Source organism: Humulus lupulus, chromosome 4 (genome assembly GCF_963169125.1).
Source record: "Humulus lupulus chromosome 4, drHumLupu1.1, whole genome shotgun sequence".
Classification (NCBI taxonomy): Eukaryota; Viridiplantae; Streptophyta; class Magnoliopsida; order Rosales; family Cannabaceae; genus Humulus; species Humulus lupulus.
In genome coordinates, this window is record NC_084796.1 from 32,886,550 (window position 1) to 32,907,610 (window position 21,061).

The 21,061-nt window shown below is 36.3% G+C and overlaps 2 protein-coding genes across 2 annotated transcripts in view; one reads left to right on the top strand and one right to left on the bottom strand.

Moving 5' to 3' along the window:
• The window catches only part of LOC133830307 (uncharacterized), a 54,641-nt gene extending 41,844 nt beyond the window's left edge, over positions 1 to 12,797 (bottom strand). Inside the window, exon 1 of the mRNA XM_062260262.1 lies at positions 12,549 to 12,797. Within this exon, the coding sequence (XP_062116246.1) occupies positions 12,549 to 12,609 (61 nt within the window). The 5' untranslated portion in view covers positions 12,610 to 12,797. The remainder of the gene's footprint in view (positions 1 to 12,548) is intronic.
• Positions 12,798 to 16,188: 3,391 nt separating this feature from the next.
• On the top strand, positions 16,189 to 21,061 carry LOC133828908 (uncharacterized). The gene is made up of 3 exons (XM_062258957.1): positions 16,189 to 16,447; positions 16,986 to 17,078; positions 19,740 to 21,061. Exon 3 carries the CDS (start codon positions 19,743 to 19,745, stop codon positions 20,448 to 20,450), a length of 708 nt encoding a protein of 235 aa, XP_062114941.1. The 5' UTR covers positions 16,189 to 16,447; positions 16,986 to 17,078; positions 19,740 to 19,742; the 3' UTR covers positions 20,451 to 21,061.

Below are 21,061 nucleotides of genomic sequence, written 5' to 3' on the forward strand. Positions count from 1 at the left end.
CTAAGTTCATCTTTTGGGTATGCATGGGACTTCTCCTTGGACTTGGTCCGAGCCAACCATCTTGGAACGGATGCACGGTCTCCTCGGACTGAGCTTTCATGACATTGTCCGATCGGACACATGCATTAGGCTCCTTGGATATGCTCGGCCTGCACCATGCAAAACATGGTCTCCTTGGATGTGATCCGATCGAATGCAGGCACTCTCCTCGGGTATGGGTCCAGGGCAATCACTTTGGCTCTCTTCAGACATGTCCCAGCTACATATTTTTGGAAGTTCAAACTAAGGTCCGATCGGACACCTCTTGGCTCCTCCAATCATGTCCGATCGGATGCATATACTCTTAGACACAAGGCAGGCAGGCATGCACTCTTGAGTTTATCTTTTGGGCATGCATGGGACCTCTCCTTGGACTTGGTCCGAGCCAATCTTTTTGGAAGCTCACCAAGCTAAGGTCCGATCGGACCCTTGGCACACATGCATGGCCTTCTCCTCGAACATAATCCGATCGAAGCTTTCATGACCTTTCCTTGAACCAAGGTCCAAGCCAATGACTTGGCTTCTCCTCGGACATGGCCCGAGCCAAACATTTGGCTCCTCCATCAAGGTCCGATCGGGTACCTTGTCTCCTCTTGGTCGAATGTAGCACCTTAGGCACACTTCTTGTCCGATCGGACACTTCTTTTCTTATGGTGCCAAAGACCTAGGTCCGACTGGATACTTCTTGTTTCCTCTTGGTCGGATGTAGCACCTTAGGCACCAATATTTCTAGCCTAGATCCTTGGACGTAGGTGAGATGCTCCTTGGATCAACATGCATCTGATCGGCCATCTCAAAGTATGCTTGGACACCCAATTTTTCAAACACTTTAAGCACCTGTATTGATCGTGAGCATGGACAAACAGGCATAAGCCGTGTTAACATGAATGCAATGCAATGCAATGCAATGCATGGAACAGTAGCCAGCCTTCCAAGCATTCCTTCTCCGATCGGACATAGGCAGCATCACCATTTGGACGCTTCTCCTTGGAACTAAACACATCACCTCAGACGAATGCCCCCCACTCCGATCGGATATAATGTAGCTTCCAACCACTCAAGCGTGTTTCTCCTCCTCAGATGCAGTACCTTAGGCACCAATATTTCTGGGCCTAGATCCTTGGACGTAGGCGAGATGCTCCTTGGATCAACATGCATCCGATCGGCCACCTCAAGGTATGCTTGGACACCACATTTTTATGCATTTGCTTGGGCACTCTTAGGTACTTTTAGGAAAAACCATCAAAGCACCTTGTTCGACCCTCCCAAATTTATTTTGAGAGATTGATTTCTCTCAATCAATCTTAGTGAAAACTTGACTTCTCCTCCCAAGGACAAATTTTCACCATGTAGCATCTATTTTGCATGCATTTGTTTGATTCACTCCAGGGAATGTTGATCGATGATACATGCTTAGCCGACCAGGGAAGTTGTATCTGCTCTCCTGAGCAAGAAAACTTTGCACCTGGTGAGCTAAACTTGTAGCTGTTGGCACTTATACTTTACTTCTCTCTATTAGCTTAAAACATTCTAAGTCTCCTCTAGACTTAAAAAGTTATAAGTTTCTTGTGAAGAGTAAAGTCACTCTGGTGTATGCCTTAGATTTTCGCATGAGTACTTAGTTTTCTAACTTAGAAATTCTAGACATTTCATAAGTCCATGCTAAGTATACTTTCTCACACTCTTATTGCTCTAACATTTTATGAGCATGATGTTTATGGTCACACGAATATCTGCTCCTAACTTGAAATTTTAAAAATTCCAAGTTACTTAAGCTTTGCCAAGCAAGTTAGCTTAATGGCCTTTTTGGACTTCGAAAATTTACAAGTCAGCCTAAAAACAGATATATTACCTCGTGCTCTTATTGCCTGTGTTAAGTTATATACCAGCATACCCCATGTGCCCCCCAGGTGGTTGGAGGTTGAAAGACCCTTAGTCACTTGCTACATGACTGAATCTGTTCGAGCAGTTAACTACTCGTGAAACACATAGAATATATGGAAAATACTCAAGCAGTTGAACACTGCTTGAACACATCGACCAGTTGAACACTACTCGGATAACTAACACACATGCATATTTGTAGCAAGAATCGACCACGCTGCGCGTAGTCTCTTTTATTACTCGTAAATTAAAAATGACAAAACATGTCTAGCAACGAGTCTTAAACAACCAAAATTGTTCAAAATAAAATGATTGGTTAGCAAATAACCAGTTCATACACCAAACTTAAATAACAAGTCTAAAAAACTCGAAACCAAGCTACCACTCTGAAAGCGGTATTTAAAAATAATATCTCCTTCGACGCTCTATGTGCACGCCACTCCAACGATTCCTGCTCCTAGCACTCCTCCTCAGCATACCCCTCCTCTTGCTTCGTTGCTCTCCTCAGCTAAGGGCGGACCTCCACATATAGTGTCTACGGTGAAGTCCACGGGTCCAGGCTGCAAGGGTGGAGATTTTTGTCGCTTGAATCCGGAGTTGCTTCTACCTCCTTCTCCTTGGGGTGTCTCTGCTCGGTACTTCTTCAACTTGCCCGACCGGAGAAGAAATTCTATCTCGTCCTTGAGGTGGTTGCATTCATTTGTGTCGTGACCATAATCTTCATGGAAGCGACAATACTTGTTCATGTCTCTCTTCCTCATCTCTCTCCTGATGGGTGGAGGCTTCTTGTAAGGAACCTCCTCTTGACTAGCAAGATATATCTCTGCTCTACTGGTTGAGAGAGTGGTGTAGTTGGTGAATTGAGGCTCATACTTGGTTGGCTTCTCACTTGAATCCATCTTTGCCTTCTTTTCTTCATGGTGGTCAGACCCATTACTTCTACGTTTCTTTCCACCATCACTAGGAGAGTCAGTTGGTCTGCTTGGGTTGTTTATGCCATTCTCCCCTTTCTCTATCGCATCATCCAAATTCATATATTTTTCCGCCCGGTCAAGAAATTGTTGAAGTGTTGAGATTGGATGGCGATGGATGCTATCCCATAAGGGACTTCGATAAATTATCCCAGCAGATATGGCAACCATCTTCCCTTCGTCTCCTACAGCAGTTGCTCTATTGGCTTCTCTCATGAACCTCTGTATATAGCTCTTTAGAGACTCATTTTTTCTTTGTTTGATATCTGCCAAGTCGTTGGCATAAACTGGTGGAGTCCGGGCAGTGCTAAATTGTCTACAAAACTCCTTCCTGAATGACTCCCAAGAGGTAATGGAGTTTGGTTTAAACCTCCAATACCACTCTTGGGCAGTGTCCGTCAAGGTGGTGGGGAAGACTCTACACCGATAGTCATCACTCACCCCGAGTAGTTCCATCTGGTCCTCAAACTTCCCAACATGTCTTATTGGGTCCGCCTTTTCGGTATAAATTGGCAGTATCGGTGCTTTGTACTTTGCTGGTGGTTGGGCTGCTCTTATTCGAGCAGAGAACGGGCTGCCACTCCGGTAGTCTATCGGATCTATCTCGGAAGGTCGCTTCGACAAACCTTGCACTGCAGCTGCTAGCATGTCAAGCTGGGCTTGGATAGCTGGTGCAACTGATGAGGTTCCAAGGTTTTGACCGCCTGGTCGGGCATTACCATCTGGCACGCCACCGTCAAGTATTTCTAATTGACTGGTAGGACGGTCCAGATTTTGCCCTTCGACCGGGACGGTCCTCCTCTTGTTGGTGATAACGTCCCTCAGATCCTTCTGAGAAGCATGCTCTCCTACCCGATCAAATACCGTACTCTTCGATTTCCCAGTGGGCTTACTACGTGGGACTTCATCTCTCCTGCTACGCCGCTGGTCGGGATGCAATGGAGGCTTCTTGGCACGCTCTGGGCAGTGTTCTCCTCCTTGTGGGTTGTGGCCCTCCTTTTCCTTGGATTGGCTGGTTGGATGACTATCAGCCTCATCCCCACCATGCCCATCTTTGAACTGAGAGGTCCTCTTCTCTCTAGGAGATTTATTTTGCTCCTGCCCAGGTGGAGTCTTTTTACTGCCCGATCGGTGACTTCTGGAGGGGGTTCTAGAGTGCTCCCCTTGGGTTGAGGTAGTGTGCGATCGAACTCCATCTCCCTCACTAGGTGGGTTATTACCACCCCTCCTTGGTCTATCATTACTCCTACCACTAGCTTCTGTGGTCCTTGCTCCTGGAGTGGTTGCCCCTCGTGCTGTAGCTTGGGCATTGGCCTGGGCCAACTTGGTAGCAGCCTCCAAAGCAAGCGCTGCTTCACGATGTTTCTGGTTGACCTCCTCCTGTTGTTGTCTGAGCTCCTCACTTCTGGCCTCCATATCGCGTTTTTGCTGCTCTAAGGCAGCTCTCTGCCTGGCCATCTCTTCAGCAAACGCCTCTTGCCTAGCGTGGAATCGTGCCATCTCCTCCTGGAAGGCCCCCATGGTCTCTTGGAGCTCTTCAACTCCTGGAGTCACATCCTCAAGCATGACCCTAGGTTCATTCTCATGATATTGTGGGCAAGGACCTTCAGATCTAGCAGGTTCTTTAGAGGAGTTCGTCCTCTTGGAAGCAGCAGTGGTGTTCTTAGGCGCCATCTTGCTTCAGGGACCGTCTGTTCTTCTCTTCAGGCTCTCAATGAAAGCACCAAAATGTTGACTGCGTTTTTAGCCAACGACGTGAGAACGTCAAATACGACGAACCTTCAAGAGAATGTAAACGACAACAGACGGTATAAACAAGAAAAGTAAATAACACAGAATTTTTATAGTGGTTCAGCCCCGATTGTCGGTAATAGCCTAATCCACTTAGAATTGTGATTTATAAATCTATACTCAAGATCAGATGGACTATGCCAACTGAGTTTCTTCAGTATAAATTGTGAAAATACTAGAATTCTCTCTAATTTCAGCACTTTCTCTCTCTAGAATAGACAGACCCAATTTTATCTCTCTAGAAAGAATAAGCAGAAGGGACCCCTCTCTCATCTCATAAGCTCTCTATTTATAGAGATGGGATCCTCAACTGATATCCCCTTATAATAGGGATATTTTACTATATTTATTACATTTATATTACAAATAAACATTCAAAATTCAAAATGTAACAAATTCCCCATTTGCGGGAAGAATGAGAGATTCCCGCGCATGTTGTTGAAGTTGTGTCTGACTTAGTCTCCTCTAGCTAGTTGGTCCACCTCCTACTCACTACCCATGCAAGTGCTGGTTAAACATGCATGGTGGTAGGATATGCATGGTGGTAGGACATGCTTTGGGTGGGTTGAACGTGCATGGTTCTCCTCGAACATGTACTCTCCTCTAGCATGCCATGTTCCTCCTTGAACCAATCTCCTTGGCTTCTCCTCGGACCAAGGTGGTTCGAGGCAACTTCCTTGGCACCTCACCTTCAACGACATTGAGGCAACCTCACCTTGGACAACATTGAGGGAACCTCACCTTGGACAACATTGAGGGAACCCCACCTTGGACAACATTGAGGCAACCCCCTTTAGCATCTCCCAAACATGTCCGATCGAACATTGTATAGACTTTCCTTATGAAAGTCTAAGTCTCCATTCTCTTGCATGAGACTCCTCCTCCTTAGCTATTTACCTTGGACACGTTCGAGCCAACACTTAGAAAACCTTGGGAGGCTTGCCTCCTACACACCCTTGGGGTCTCCTAGGACCACACCCTCCTTGGGGTCTCCTAGGACCACCCTCTTAGCCCTCCTAGGAGGCACTCTCCTAGATGCATTCTCCTTAGCCTCCTAGGATGCATTCTCCAATTTTTGGGTATAACAAGCACTATTTTAAACACACAATGTAACAGTCTTGGCTAACCATGGCGTTACAATGACAACAGTGGAGCAGTAGCTAATTCCAAGGAACCTAGAAGCCATAAGAGAAGAAAGCATATAGAAAGGAAATATCATCTGGTTAGAGAGATTGTGCATATACGTGATGTGGCTGTTATGAAGACAGCGTCGGAACCAAACCTGGCAGACTCAATTACCGACACTTCCTGCAAAGTCGTTTATGGGTCATGTATGCAACATGAGATTAAGGGAGATGCCTCACTTGCTTTGAGGGTAAGTGGGAGATTGTTAGGATTAATGCCTTAAAAGCATGTAAAGACATTTTATTGATTTAAATATAAGTACAATTTTATTATATTTGAATGTTATAATTATTGTTTGAATTAATTATAAAATAATATCAAGAAAATTCATTCACAAAAATATGATCTTGTATTAGTACGAGAGAATTAAGATCATATATAATGAATAAAATAATCAGTAACATATTAAAGTAATGAATCTTTAATGAATGTTTATTTGTGCGATTTACTAAGCATACGAGATGCAAGGCATCTAGATTCATATTATTGATGTGGATAGACATCTTAGTAAATGTGTTGTATATAATAGAGAATATATATGAGAGGACCGATGAGAATTAATTATCTTTATAAATTTTCCATTTGACATAACGATTTAATTCTTATCATAATAGATGATCATTTGTAGATCAGTCTAAACCTGAGTACATGAACTCTTGTTTGTGTTTATTGGATCTTTTGATTCACTTGTTAAGGTTTCTTAGTATAATGAGACTAATAACTTTTATTTTGGAGATTCAATATCATGAATGGCTAGGAACATGATTTACAATAATTGAATTCATACTTTCCTAAGGGATTGAATATTGGTTCCCTTAAGGGTTAATTCTGGAGCTGAATAGTTATTGAGCTCAAATCTATAATTTGATTATAGATTAATTATTCGCTAGTGAATTAATGATACTTAAGGATCAAGAGGTAATTAGAAGGGTAAAACGGTAATCTTTACCAGCCCTAATTAATGAACCAATAAATGGAGGACAGAACTACATTTATTGATTATATCAATGGACTACAAGAGAAAACTCGGTAAATATAATTCTATAGATACTTAGAGTGCAATTCCATATTTATGGTGGTGTAGTCATGGAATAATAAATAAGATTATTAGATCAAAGAGTTTAATTAACAATCTAGTTTATTGGAGCTTCGTATTATAGGTCAATGGTCCCCATATCTCATCTATCCTATACTATCAAGGGTAAGGATGTCAAAACAAATATTTGTAGAGAGAATGACTTAATTGCAAGGAAATTAATTTTCCAGGGCAGGAAATAATTATGTCATAATTATGGGCAATTGATTAATTATGAATTAATTAATTTCTTAACTATATAGTTTTTATTTTGAAAAACTATATGTTAAAATAAATATTAATCATGTTTGGATTAATATAAAGAGAGATTAATAACTATTTTATTTATAATAAGATATTTATTTATTTATTTATTTCAAACTGATATTTTAAGATAAAGTTAATTATAAATTATTTGATATTTATTTTCGGATAAATATATTGTCTTAAATATTGATTAAATAAACAAATGAGTAAATTAGGGAGAACCCTAATAGTGTGTGGTACCACACACTCACTGTACAGTGAGTGTGGTGCCACACACAGGGATATCTATATCTATGGGATTTGAATTTTGAATTTCAAAATTATTTGCTTAATCAATTATTTAATTATTCTTTTTAAATATGATTTAAATTAAATAATTAAATAGGTTATAACTGATCAATTTTATTTTAATAAAATAGATATTAATTAATTAAATTAATTATCTTTGTAAAACTAAAAGAGAGATACTTTCATAAATAAGTTGTTTTAAGCAATTAAAATATTTATACTGACAGACTCTCTCTGAAAAAAAAAAGTGATAGTTTTTCCTAAACCTGAAAAACTATTCAATACATCTTCTCTCAATCAAATCTGTAGCGCCCTAGTTACTCCAAGACCGTTATTGTGGACATTAAACGGTGCTTAACTCGCTAAACAAGTCATTTGGTTATAAACGTGCATCTAGGTGTTACTAGTAGGCTAAGGTGAAAATCTTAATCAAAAGGAATGGATATATTTTATTTAAAATATAAAATTGTATATGGGTCCATAAAAATGTTTTACAGTGTAAAAAATTACAACCTGCCGACCTAGGCGGCAAAAATAGGGTTAGCCCCTAGTTCCTCTGAGAAACACCTTGGCCGTGGTGGTCAAGCGGCCGCATATGTACACATCGCCACCTAAGCTCTCCACTCAAGGTTGAGTGAGCTTTTCTTTCCCTTTACCTGCACCATATAGCACCTGTGAGCCAAGGCTCAGCAAGAAAACTTATTACTGCATGTATGTAATATCAAGATTCTGGTAATCATGTAGGGACTTGTAGCTCTAATCAGATAAGTGATTATAGAGTCACAAACTTAAACCAGATAAGTTACTATGGAGTCACGAACTTAAACCAGATAAGTGACTATAGAGTCACAAACTTAAACCATATAAGTGACTATGGAGTCACGAACTTAAACTAGATAAGTGACTATGTAGTCACGAACTTAAACCAGATAAGTGACTATGGAGTCACGAAATTAAACCAAATAAGTGACTATGGAGTCACGAACTTGGGCTATGCACCCTCAGCCATGTGACATTACGGTCACCTGAGCCTTTTGGCTCTGGCTCTAAGTAACTAACCTTTAGACTAGACAAGCGCTTTTGTTTTCATCGAACTTAAAGTCGGTCAAGCATTTTAGGCTTATGATGATAATGCTTATGTCGATTAGATCTAATCTTTTTGGCTTGTGTTACACACGATAATACTATTCTTGAATCAAAAGCCAATACCATACGACTCGTGTCGTTTCCTGACTCATAAGTCAGTGCCATACACAGATAAGCAAAGTTGCTATGCATTTACTATGCAATCAATGTCAATATATAGAGCACTCAACATGCCTCATTAATAACCGTGCATGTCATATACTGGGTGTAGTTTTCATACCTCTAGTTCGAGCGAGAATTAATAATAGAACGACCTCTGAGAACGATCAGTCCTTAAGTTCCTTAGCAGTCACCTAGTCATAACCAATATGGAGTTCCATCAATAAAAGGTTTATAATCTAAACCTCACTAGCGGGACCTCGAATCCTACTAACACGATTAGTAAATTCGATCCCAAGCCTTAAGAATTGAAACCCCGAGCCTAAAACCCTTGAAAAACCCTTCTTAGTTCAAATAGGAAGGGCAGGTTTGACTTGGCGTAGTGGGTCGCGACTTGCCCTCAAAACAGAGAGCACTACATGAAGAGCTAGGGGCGGGCTGTGACTTGACCCATGGTGGGTCGTGGCGCGCCTCCCCCACAGAGCCCTGGGAGGCTCTGACTTGGGTCCAAGTCGCGACTTGGCCTAGTGAGTCGCGACTTGACCCCACGAACCCAGCTTCCCCTGCCATTTTCTCAATTCAAACCTTATCAAACATTTATCAAATCAAAACCAAGCATTACCACAACTTATCCATCATTCAACCAACAAAACCTAAGCTTTAAACCATTTAAAACCTCATAAAATAACCACTTCTATAATCAAAAGTTTAAGCTCAAAAAGCTAACTCAAAACAGAGCAAAACCAGAAAATTCATGGCTGCATCCTTACCTTAAACTCAGATTTGAACCTCCTTCAGCTACTAATTACAAGCCTAAACCCTTAAGCATTAACTCCCAAGCTTGAACCCTCAAATTGAGCTTCAAAAATCCAACCTAGAAGAAGAAGAGGAGATGATCGTGGGAGTGGAAGGAGAGTACTCTGCTTTTGGCTTTTTAATTCTTCAACATCCAGCCATCTATTTTAAATATAACCTAAGGTCAAATGACCAAAATGCCCCCAAGCCTATTTATTTCCTTAACAGCCACCAAGGGCAAAACTGCCATTTCCCACTTATCCCGCTAATCATAATTAACGTCCTTCAATTCCCAATATTCCCAATACTCGCCAATAATAAATAAATCAAATCTGATTACCCTTTTATTTCCGATAATGTACTAATCATCAAATTACCCCGAGACTCACCCCGAGCCCGGAAATTAATCCCGTTATGACCAAACCACTAATTTGCATTCCAAGATCGTCTCATGCCAAATAGTTCGAACATATCCACATAATAACGTGGTCTCATCCATAAATCATAAACATGCATGAAATTATACAAATATGCCTTCAACGGGCCAAATTACCAAAATACCCTTTACAGTGAAAAATGGACCCACATGCATGCATTTATTCACATAATTGCATAAATAATCAATTATGGCCCTCCCGGCCTCCTTATCCAACCATTAAACCTCATTAGAGATTTTGGGGGTATTACAAAACCTATCTAGATCTCCTGTGTTGAGTACATCTAGAGAGTTCTAAATCAACCTTTTGAATCCTATGTGCCCACACACGTCCTTGTGTGTTTGAGGATTTGTCTGGAAGATCAAGGTGTGAGCTTTCAGAATCTGGATTGGAAGATCGTTGATTTATACAAAACGATGCATGGATTCTTGATATGCTACAAGAGGTAATCTGTAATCTATTTGTATGTGATTTAATAGATCTATACATGTATGATCCTGACTGGTATTAATAAATTTTTTAAAAGACTCAATTTTTTTGTGTAACTTTGATTTACACTTTCAATACCGACAACGGGGAGTGGGGTCCTGTTTTAACTTTTATTTTATATTTAAATATTTTTTATGTATTTTTTTCATTATGTATTATTGCAGTATATTAGTAATTTTTTAAAGATTTTAAATTTTATTTGAGACAATATTTAGTATTTTAAATTATAAATATTGTCTAATATTTTAATTTTAAATATTCACTTTTTATTTTAAAATTTATTTGTTAAATAAATAGGTTACCCTTAGAAATTCCCTACTCCGCCCCTGACGACGAATAAGCGGGGATGGGGACAAGGGGATCACTAGTTAGGCTTCCTGTCAATTCCCTACTTCATGTGCATCACTAGTTATGTTCAAAGGCTTACAATAAATAATAATCCGAGAATGAAAATAGCATATTTTGTGCACGAGAAGCTTCATTTCTCTTCAATAGATTGAAGCTTTATTTCTCTGGGTTTTCTTGTTGAAGGTCTGAAAGTGTAAAGTGTAGACTTTGGTCAAACGGGGCTTCGACTATTTATAGGCCGTGACTTTTTGGGAAGTTGTATAGTTGTTGATACAATATAAGTGTCAAAAAATGCAATGAATTGATTTGGAATCTGGAAAAGGCAGGAGAAATCCAAAAGGTTTTCTGGGTTTGTGTGCGTCAAAAATACAAAACTTGCTCCTTCCTAGAGCATCTCCAATGAGAGTTGTTTTACACCGTGCTTACTAACAAATGAGTCCTTATGTGGACCTTTGATGACTTTTTAACAAAGGTTGCCTACCAAAGTTGCCACTGCTTGGCAATTTGCTTGGCAACATTGCTCCTTATTTAAAAAAGATGTGATTCACTGCTTTTAATAAAAAATTAATATATAGTTATGAGAAGTAACTTTGATCGTTGCTTGTATCGGATATACTTTGAAAAATGTCATGTCTCCATAAAAGTCACATGTTATGGAGTCTACTTGAGGTAAGTCTATTGTAGTGTGAGTGCCAAATGGATATGGGGGAAATGTTATCTCTAATTTTCAGTCATGACATACTAAACAAGGATACTGATGTCGATGTGGCAACATGTGTCAGTCAAATATCGTGACATGAACCTTGGAGCCCGTCGGTGTAGTGACGAGTCTGATGTACTTGGTCGAGTATCTGACTAAACCTCTTCAATAAAATTATGGTCTGATATAAAAGTATGTTGTCAGAGTTGTGGCACGTCAGAGTATACCTTACTTTGGACATTCTAGACGTGCTAATTGTGTAGGAAAGACTCAAACTTGTTGGAATCGAATAGGTTTAGTTATTAATTTTATTTAATTAATAAATGAGGTGTTATTTATTTAAAAAGATAGGCTTCCACCACATATTTTAAGGGGATTTGTTATTTATTTGAATTTAAGTGCAACAAAGACTAACTATAAATAAGTGGTCTCACTAACTACATATATTTTCTTTTAACATGAAATCATTTTATTGAAAGGTTCCCAAATCATATAGAGATGACTTAGTTATAAAAAAAACTATACATGTCCATCTGATTATTGAGTACTTGAGTAACAAAGATTAATAAAAGTGCCTCATAGAGATAAGTGAATTATTAAGACTGGACCAGACAAAAGCTTATGTATGATATTCTTGAGTTCTATGTTCCTTAATTTGCTGTTTTTTTGAAAAACCAATGAGTTAGGAACGTATATTTATACTCAAATATTATAATGTGACGTGTCTCTTTAATCATTTATATTATGTAATAAAATTTTAGCTCGTCTATGTGGGATAATTTTGGATAGTGATTGATATTATGTATACTCTATTTTTTGTTTGGCTTATATTGTTTTAAATCATACATATTTTGGATGTAGTTAAGCTCAAGAACAAATCCAATAACTTAATAGAATTACAATAAGGAAAATGTAGTTTTTCCTTTTACTATAATAAATAACATATATTATGTAGTTAAAGAATAACAAAAGTGTGATCCCACCAAAATATATGTATATGATGTATATATAATATATGTATTTGTATCACATACCTCCCATACTCGAGTTTGAGTGGCTTATCAAAGGGAGAAGCGAGAGATCTCTTTGGTGCATGCAGAAACCAGAAGTAGTGAGGGAAGAGAGGTTGTGGAGTAAGATTTTGAAGGTTGAGAAAGTGAATAATTAGGAGTATAGTACTACTATTGAGAAATGTTTCACATGATTGGTCAAGTGTGGGGGCAGAGGCTAGTCCATGCATTTCGTTTCCATGATTTACGCAGTGGAAGATATATGTATATATATATATATATATAAATTTTATATAAAAGAAAGCTTGGTGAAGAACTTATGTTGCATATATATGGGCTTTGGGAGGGTAAACTGATGAAATATATTAAAATGCAAGAAAACAAATATAGGTGGCTTTCCAAGCACGTGACTACATCATTTTCTTATTTCAAATCCATCTTTTTTAGTTTTAAGGACAAATAGGATTTTACACTCGAATTTTCACATTTCATTGTCATCCGAATTATTTTGTGCATTTTTTTTCATAAACTAATTAAACCATCGTAAATAAATCATTTTTGTTAGCTTCTATCCAAAAACTGAACAGAGAGGCTCCCCAAACAAATTATTTATCAAATATTTAATATGCTGCCTATGCACGTAAAAATAATACAACTATTTTGGTTTAGTGTAATTTATTATCTCTTGTTGTTGAAGTTTTTTTTTTTTGGCCAAATGAGAATAACATTAAACTAAACAAGGGCTGCCACAGTAAGAAGACTCGTCTTGTTGTTGAGTTTATGTGCTTATATCATAAATATTATAGACTAATGAGGGCACGTTTCTTATGTCGTAATGTATTGTATAGCATTGTATATGATTATATTGTATAGTATTATTTTTATACAACACTATACTTAGTATTCACTTGTATTAAAATATTGTATTAAATTATATTATGTTTGGTATGCTATTGAATTATATTGTATTAATTAAAACTAAATAAAATAAACATTTTTAAACGATATCATAGGTGATACTACCCCGACCCCTGACTCTGATCCTGACCCCCGACCTCGAACCTCGACCCCAGCCCGCACCTAGACCCCAGCCTCGGACCACGACTTCGGCCCCGACCCCAGCCCCGACCCTAGACTTTGGTCCCGGACCTTGACCCTGACCTCGACCCCGGCCCCGGATACCAACCCTCGACCCCAACCTCGGACTTTAGTCCCGACCCCGACCCCGACCCCGACCCCAACCCCAACCCCGGCCCCCGACCCCAACCCTCGACCCCGGACCACAACCCAGGCCCCAAAGCCTGACCCTGACCCCGGCTCTAGCACTGACCTCGACCTCGACCCAGACCTTACCACAATACAACTTATTTTAAAAAATACTACTATATGAGCTAACACATACCGTTTTTTATGTATTGAATAATACGATTGATATTGTATTAAAATTTGTGATTGTAATTATAATACAACACAAAATTCATTCTAAACATACTGTTCCACTTATTTAATACAATACGACACCCTTATATCACATGTCAAACCTTGTCTGAAAGATATATATATATATATATATATTACACTATCCTTATTAATGTAAGTAAGCTTTTACACATTTTTATATGATAAATTATCATTTTCATATTAGAACAATTAGCTACTTCACTTAAATTTTTAGTGTCTACTCATATTTGTTTTGATGGAATGGAAGGAAAACATAGGTCTACTAATTTGTTTGGTTACTTAAATACGTGGGAATGAGAAGATGTATACTATTGGGTATATATTTATTTGTTAGAAGATGACATCAAATTCACAAGCTTTAGAAAGAACCAAAGAGAAGGAATAATGAAGAGGACGATACGATTTTTAGATAGAAACCAAAGAAACAAAAATGAAAAGGAATAGAATTAGGATTTTTTTTTTGGTGGTTTAATTTGTTGAGAGAGAGTTTTTCAATGCAATATAATTCAGGATGTTTTACTCTGTAATTCAAAAGGTAACACTCCTATTTGTCCATTTCCTAACATGTCACATACATCACCTCCTCCATAAAGTTTTTGGACGAAAGCTAAATGAAAAATCTATTTTTGATAGTTTAATTAATTTAGGGAATTTTCTCAATGCAAAATAAGTTGGGGACACAATTTTGCAAGGACAATAATTTAAGGGTAAAAATCCTTATTTGTCATTATTTTAATTTTAAAAAATATGTACACATATTAAAGTTAATTTTATTATTTTTACTTTTAGAAAAATAAATAAAAATAAGATTAATCTCTTATTTATATATGTAAGTACATCTACTTTTCTTTTATACCTTCATTTTACGTAGGCAAGTGCAAGTGGAAAATGCACAAATTATATAAATTTGTATCTATATATATAGATTTTTTTGCAAAAGAGGGATACTATTGTTTTAGGAGTTGGGAAAGGAAATTAATCTATAATGTTTCAACAAAGTCAATGAGTTAATTACTTTTAATTATATATATATATATATATATTTTGACAAATTTAATTATATCCTTTTTAAGTGAGTTTTTTTTTTATAAAAAAGAAAAATCAAAATGAGGTTTCATTCGCTCGTTAAAATAGACCACTGAAAGAGTTACACGAATCTCGTAAAGCTAATTAAGCTGAATATATTAGTAGATCAAATCAACCTAAGAAGTAAGAACTAAAACTATCTATCCCCTGACAAGAACAGAAACATGATAAAGTAAAGCTGATCAAATCCCCTGCTGCTCACATACATAGAACAATGATTGGCCTTTTAAAGATAAGTGCTCAAAAGAGAAGAGAGTTGGCAACACCACCCAAATACGATCCAAACAAGGAGAGAGATAATACAAATATAATACAAGTCCAAATTGTTGGAAGATAGAGTGATAGAACACCATCATTACAAAAACAAAAACAAAAGCAATAAAACTGGAACTAAAAACAAACACCCAACGCAAAACACCAAAAAAGACAGGATAATATTAACCCCACGGTTGAGTCTAGAACCGTCCTCCACAGAAGACAACCTCCATCCATCCCCCTACATACTCAAATATTACAATGTGAAGTGTCTCTTTAATCACTTATATTATGAAATATAATTTTAGCTCGTATTATGTGGGGATGCTCTGGTCCGGTGGTGAGTGAGTGAGGGATTTCGTCGAATCTGATTGATAGATGTTGTCGACGCGGGATGACAACGATTGCTTGCTATGGGTGGGTGGGTCGGGGGTCGACGCCAACTGACAAGGATGATGATGGTTCATTGGGTTCCACGTCTCATTGTTTCCTACTGTTGTTTGTTCTTTGTCTCTTATGCTATTTTTTGTTGGGTCTCTTATGCCTACTAATGTATTTTAGTGTATTTTAGTGTTGATCCACCATCAAAATAAAAATTACACTAAAATATTTTATTTTTTTATTAATATATTATATGATTGTTGAAATATAATATTCTCTTTATTATTATATTATTTTATTAAATCAAAATAATTATTATATCCAATTAATTATTTTAATAAAAATATTAGTATTAATTACTTGAGCATTTTTTGTAAATACATATATCAGAAACTTTCCAAACAAAAATACGGTGGTTATATATTTAATTCAATAATATATAAATTTTAGGTTATATTCAATAATATGGTTTGCAAGTGGGTCTTGCGCTCTTCCTTCTGCACAATCTCAATCTCTCCCATCTTCATGATCTCATCTTTTCTTCTCTACCAACTATTGTCGAAATGTAAAACTTCAAAAAACAACCAGAAATCTCCTCCCATAAAATCCAAAACACTCAAATCCGCAACAAAAATTTGAAAACCCAACAAAATCTTAGCAAAATCTGCAATTAGGTTGAAATCCTATTGAATTGTGACTTCAAAAACAAACCCAAACACTCAAATCTTTGCAACTTTCAGGTAAGTTTTTATTACTTTTTTTGCTCGGTTTACTTCTCTTCTAATTTACTTTAGGATGCTGCATTTATTGCTTTCTTACAAGATTAAAACTGTTCTTGAGAGGTTTTCCTCTACAAAATTTATGGTGTCCAGAAAATTCTGTAAATAACGTCTTGGTTTGCTTGTAGAATTGGTTTTTGGTCTGCATTTATTTATTTTGTTTCTTTATAGCATATGTTTCAAAAATGTCAAATTTGGATTCATGTGAAGCATAAGAAATATAATACAGTGCAGACATCAGGAGATTATATCAAATAGCTTTGTTTCAACAATCTTTAAGTAGAAGGCATAATTGCTGGAACTTCAGGGAGTAATTATACAGTTGAATATTTTGTTTTTATTCTATATATTTTTCTTTTCCTATGCATTTTGTCCAATTTTGAGGTTCAGTAGTTTCGAGTATTTGAAAAGTTAATTCAGAACCAAAGTGTTTCGTGTATTATTATAGTCTGAAATAATAATGCAATAATTATAACATATTGGCTCTTTGTCTATGAAGATGAAGAAGGATTCTCAAGAGGAAAATCAGATTTCCTAACTTTGATGAAAGCCCTTGCCCCAGCATTAGAGTCAAGACTCCCATTTGTGAAAGGTATCTTTTTCTTCCAACAAGTATTGTTCTTAAAATTTGCAACTGCACTCATACAATCATTCAAAACACTGCATTTGCCTGTTTGATAAGGCTTAAGTACCTCATAATCACCCGTTGGCCAATCAATATATTTGATCTTTTGAAATGTGTACAAACTATCAGCTGAACTCTTTGTGTCTTCTTCACAACTTTGAAGAAAATTTGGTTTGCAGCCTCTATACTAATCATTAGCATCAAGTAAAGAAAACCCTCTTGGGCATTCACAATCTGGCATTTTATCTACTTTTAGTCTACATATTCTATTATAACCACAAGCCCCACTACTTCTAAACACAAAACTCTTTATGCAAATATTATCTGGTATGGACCAAACATCAGACCAACTATTTTCCATAGTGGGATTCTTGGGGTAAGAATACTTAGTAAAAACAGAATCAAAATTAAGAGTTGCTCTATAATAATAGTCTGCACTAGAAGCATTGTCTGCTCCATTTAGCATAAACATTTCATTATTATCTCTTAATACATATAAACTACCTCATTCATTAAACACAAGTTGCTTACCAGGACCTGAATAGTTGGCGTTAGTAGTACCACTTGGGTAGAAACTCTCATTCGTAAACTCAGATGGTAAGTTTATGCTGTCAAGCACAAAATTCCCATCTTTCAGCAAAAAAAGCTGAAAACCTTCCTCTAGAAAAGTTGGTACTTGAGTCCCTTGAAGAGACCACATCTCCCTTTTCCAATACTTGTGTTCATAGCAAAGTGTTAGTGGGGTGACTAAAACTTTCCCATATCTTCTCTGAGTTTCTATTGACAAGAACAAAGTTACTAGTATCATTGAAAATAGCCATAACTACCTGACTTATAATGGGGTCAGAGTTCTACGACTATTGGTTTTGAGGGTTAGTAAGCAATAAACCATATTCACACATTACATTAAATGGAATAAAAGAGAGTATGTTTATTATTTAAGCTTAAAGGGTTAAAACTTAAACTTTGTGATTAAATTTTGATGTCATTTAAGTTTAGTGGTTCATATTTTAAGCCATTTAAGGATTGAGGTTTAAAATTTAATATAAGTGGTTTAAATTTTAAGGCTTGTGATTTAAATTTAAAGTTTAGTGGTTTAAATTTTATACTTATTTGCTTACAATCTAAAATAAATATGGTTTAATTTAAATTTGAAGATTGTAACAAAAAAGATGCTTAAAACTTTAAATCTATAACCATTTACGAGATTCAACTGTTCATGACAAAGAAATACAATAAAAAGTTTTCATTAACATCGTTTCAAATAAAAACATTCTTAAAACAAAAGAATTGAGATCCCTATTTTGTTCTTGTGATCACACATGACACGAGTTTTTCGGGGGAAATTCATGACCGTCCTTTCTAAATTGTGGTTTAAATTTGATGACATTTAGTCTTGTGGTTCAAAATTTGATGTCATTTGGTTTGTGGTTTAAATTTTTAGGCAAGTGGTTTAAATTTAAAGCTTGGGGGTTTAAATTTAATGCATAGTGGTTTAAATTTAAAACATTGTGGTTTAAAGAGACTTGGATTATAAATAGAGCTTAATGGATAATAATTTATAAATTGTGGTTTCAATTTGATGCTATTTAGCCTTGTGGTTCAGAATTTGATGCCATTTGGTTTGTGGTTTAAATTTTTAGGCAAGTGGTTTAAATTTAAAGCTTAAGGGTTTAAATTTAAAGCTTAGTGGTTTAAATTTAAAACATTGTGGTTTAAAGAGACTTTGATTATAAATAGAGCTTAATGGATAATAATTTATAAATTGTTGTTTAAATTTGATGTCATTTAGCCTTGTGGTTCAAAATTTGATGCTATTTGGTTTGTGGTTTAAATTTGTAGGCAAGTGGTTTAAATTTAAAGCTTAAGGGTTTAAATTTAAAGCTTAGTGGTTTAAATTTAAAACATTGTTGTTTAAAGAGACTTGGATTATAAATAGAGCTTAATAGATAAAAAACAATTAATTGGGTTCAAAAGTTGATGCCATTTACGCCGCTGCGGCGCATAGGAACTATAGAAATTAGAGTCACGACGCTCAGGCAGTAAGAAAAATTAGGCCAACTTGATGTCACTGCGTGCCGCGGCTCTAAAAATATATGGGGCGCGGCGCACAGTAAACACATTTAATAATATTATATATATATTTTGTCAATCACAACTTGTGGTCTAAATTTTTTACCAATAAAGAAATTTTGTTTAAATTTTAAGCCTAGTTGTTTAAATTTAAGGGCTAGGAGTTTAAATTTAAAGCTTAGTGGTTTAAATTTAAAACATTGTGGGTTAAAGATACTTGAATTATAAATAGAGCTTAATGGATACAAATTTGATACCATTTAGCCTTGTGGTTCAAAATCTGATGACATTTAGCCTGATGACATTTAGCCTTGTGGTTCAAAATTTGATGCCATTTGGTTTGTGGTTTAAATTTTTAGGCAAGTGATTTAAATTTTAAGCTGTGTGGTTTAAATTTAAATCATTGTGGTTTAAAGAGACTTGGATTATAAATATAGCTTAATGGATAAAAATTTATAAATTGTGGTTCAAAATTTGATGGCATTTAACCTTGTCGTTCAAAATTTGATGCCATTTTGTTTGTGGTTTAAGTTACAAGGTATATCTTGGTTGCAGGAAATGGATAGCATTGCAGTTTTACTCCAACATAATGGGCAATGGGATCAAAACAAAAACTATATCAACTTTGATGTTTGTGGAATAGTAATTAGAAATGACTGCAACTACAACAACTTGATTGGTATGATATGCAATGAATTGAAGCTGCAAATTGAATCTACATTTTTGACAATACAGTATCAAGTTAAAGATGGATACCCTCCTTTAAAAATAGTTGATGATTCGCAATTGAAGTTCTACATAGAGTTGAAGAAAACGGAAACGAATATCACAAAATACCCATTGTGTCTCACAATTGAAATCAACTCAATGCGGCAATATTTTTTCTCAACTAGGAGTACAACAACACATAATCAACTATACAATGAAGTTGCACAAATTGAAGAAGCAACATCAAATTCAGATGATGAACCAGTTGATAATTGTGTTGCTGAGGAGGTTGCAGACTTTATTGATTATGCAGAACTGGTGTCCAATCAGATTATAGAAATGATAGATAAAAGAAACAGAAATAATGAAGAAGAAGTGATTGACATTGACGATGATTTAGTCATCACCAACAACCATCACCAAGAGATTTCTTTGTCTCAAATATATAAGGACAAAGAAACATTGAAGACTGTTTTGAGCCATTATGCGATAAATAATCATTTCCAGTATTGTGTACAAAAGTCATGCAAAAAAGGAATATCTAGTTGCTTGCCTTGATAAAAATTGCAAGTGGATGTTACGAGCATCAAGTCATGGAAACACAAATCAATTCATAATTAGAAAGTTCAGCCATATTCACACTTGTGCTTTGGAGATAAGATTAAAAGAGCAACATCGACAATCATTGCAGATATGATCAAATACAAGTTCACAAACATCAAAACAAAGTACACAGCTGCTAATATAGTTAGGGACTTGAAAGATGATCATGAAGTGCAAGTCAAATGCAGCAAAGCTTGGAGATCTAGAGAAAAAAAACTATTGAAAAGTTAGAGGAAAAGCAGCTGAATCTTATGCAGAATTGTCTAGTTATCTGTATATGTTGCATCGTACAAATCCAGGATCCTATATTGAACTAAAATCATATAAAGATGGCATGTTTTTATATGCTTTTGTAGCATTGAATGCTTCAATGAAAGGCTGGCCCTATTGCATACATGTTGTAATAGTTGATGGGACTTTCTTAAAATCAACATATGGAGGGACATTATTGGTTGTAGCAACTCAAGATGTTAAAGGTAAAATCTTCCCCTTAGCATTCTATGTAGTTGATTCAGAGAATGATGATTCTTGGGAGTTGTTAGGAAAGCTTATGGTGTAAGAGAAGA

What these genes read in the sequence shown, in the direction of transcription:
- LOC133828908 (XM_062258957.1), top strand. Translation starts at nt 19,743, where the DNA reads ATGGATAGCATTGCAGTTTTACTCCAACATAATGGGCAATGGGATCAA.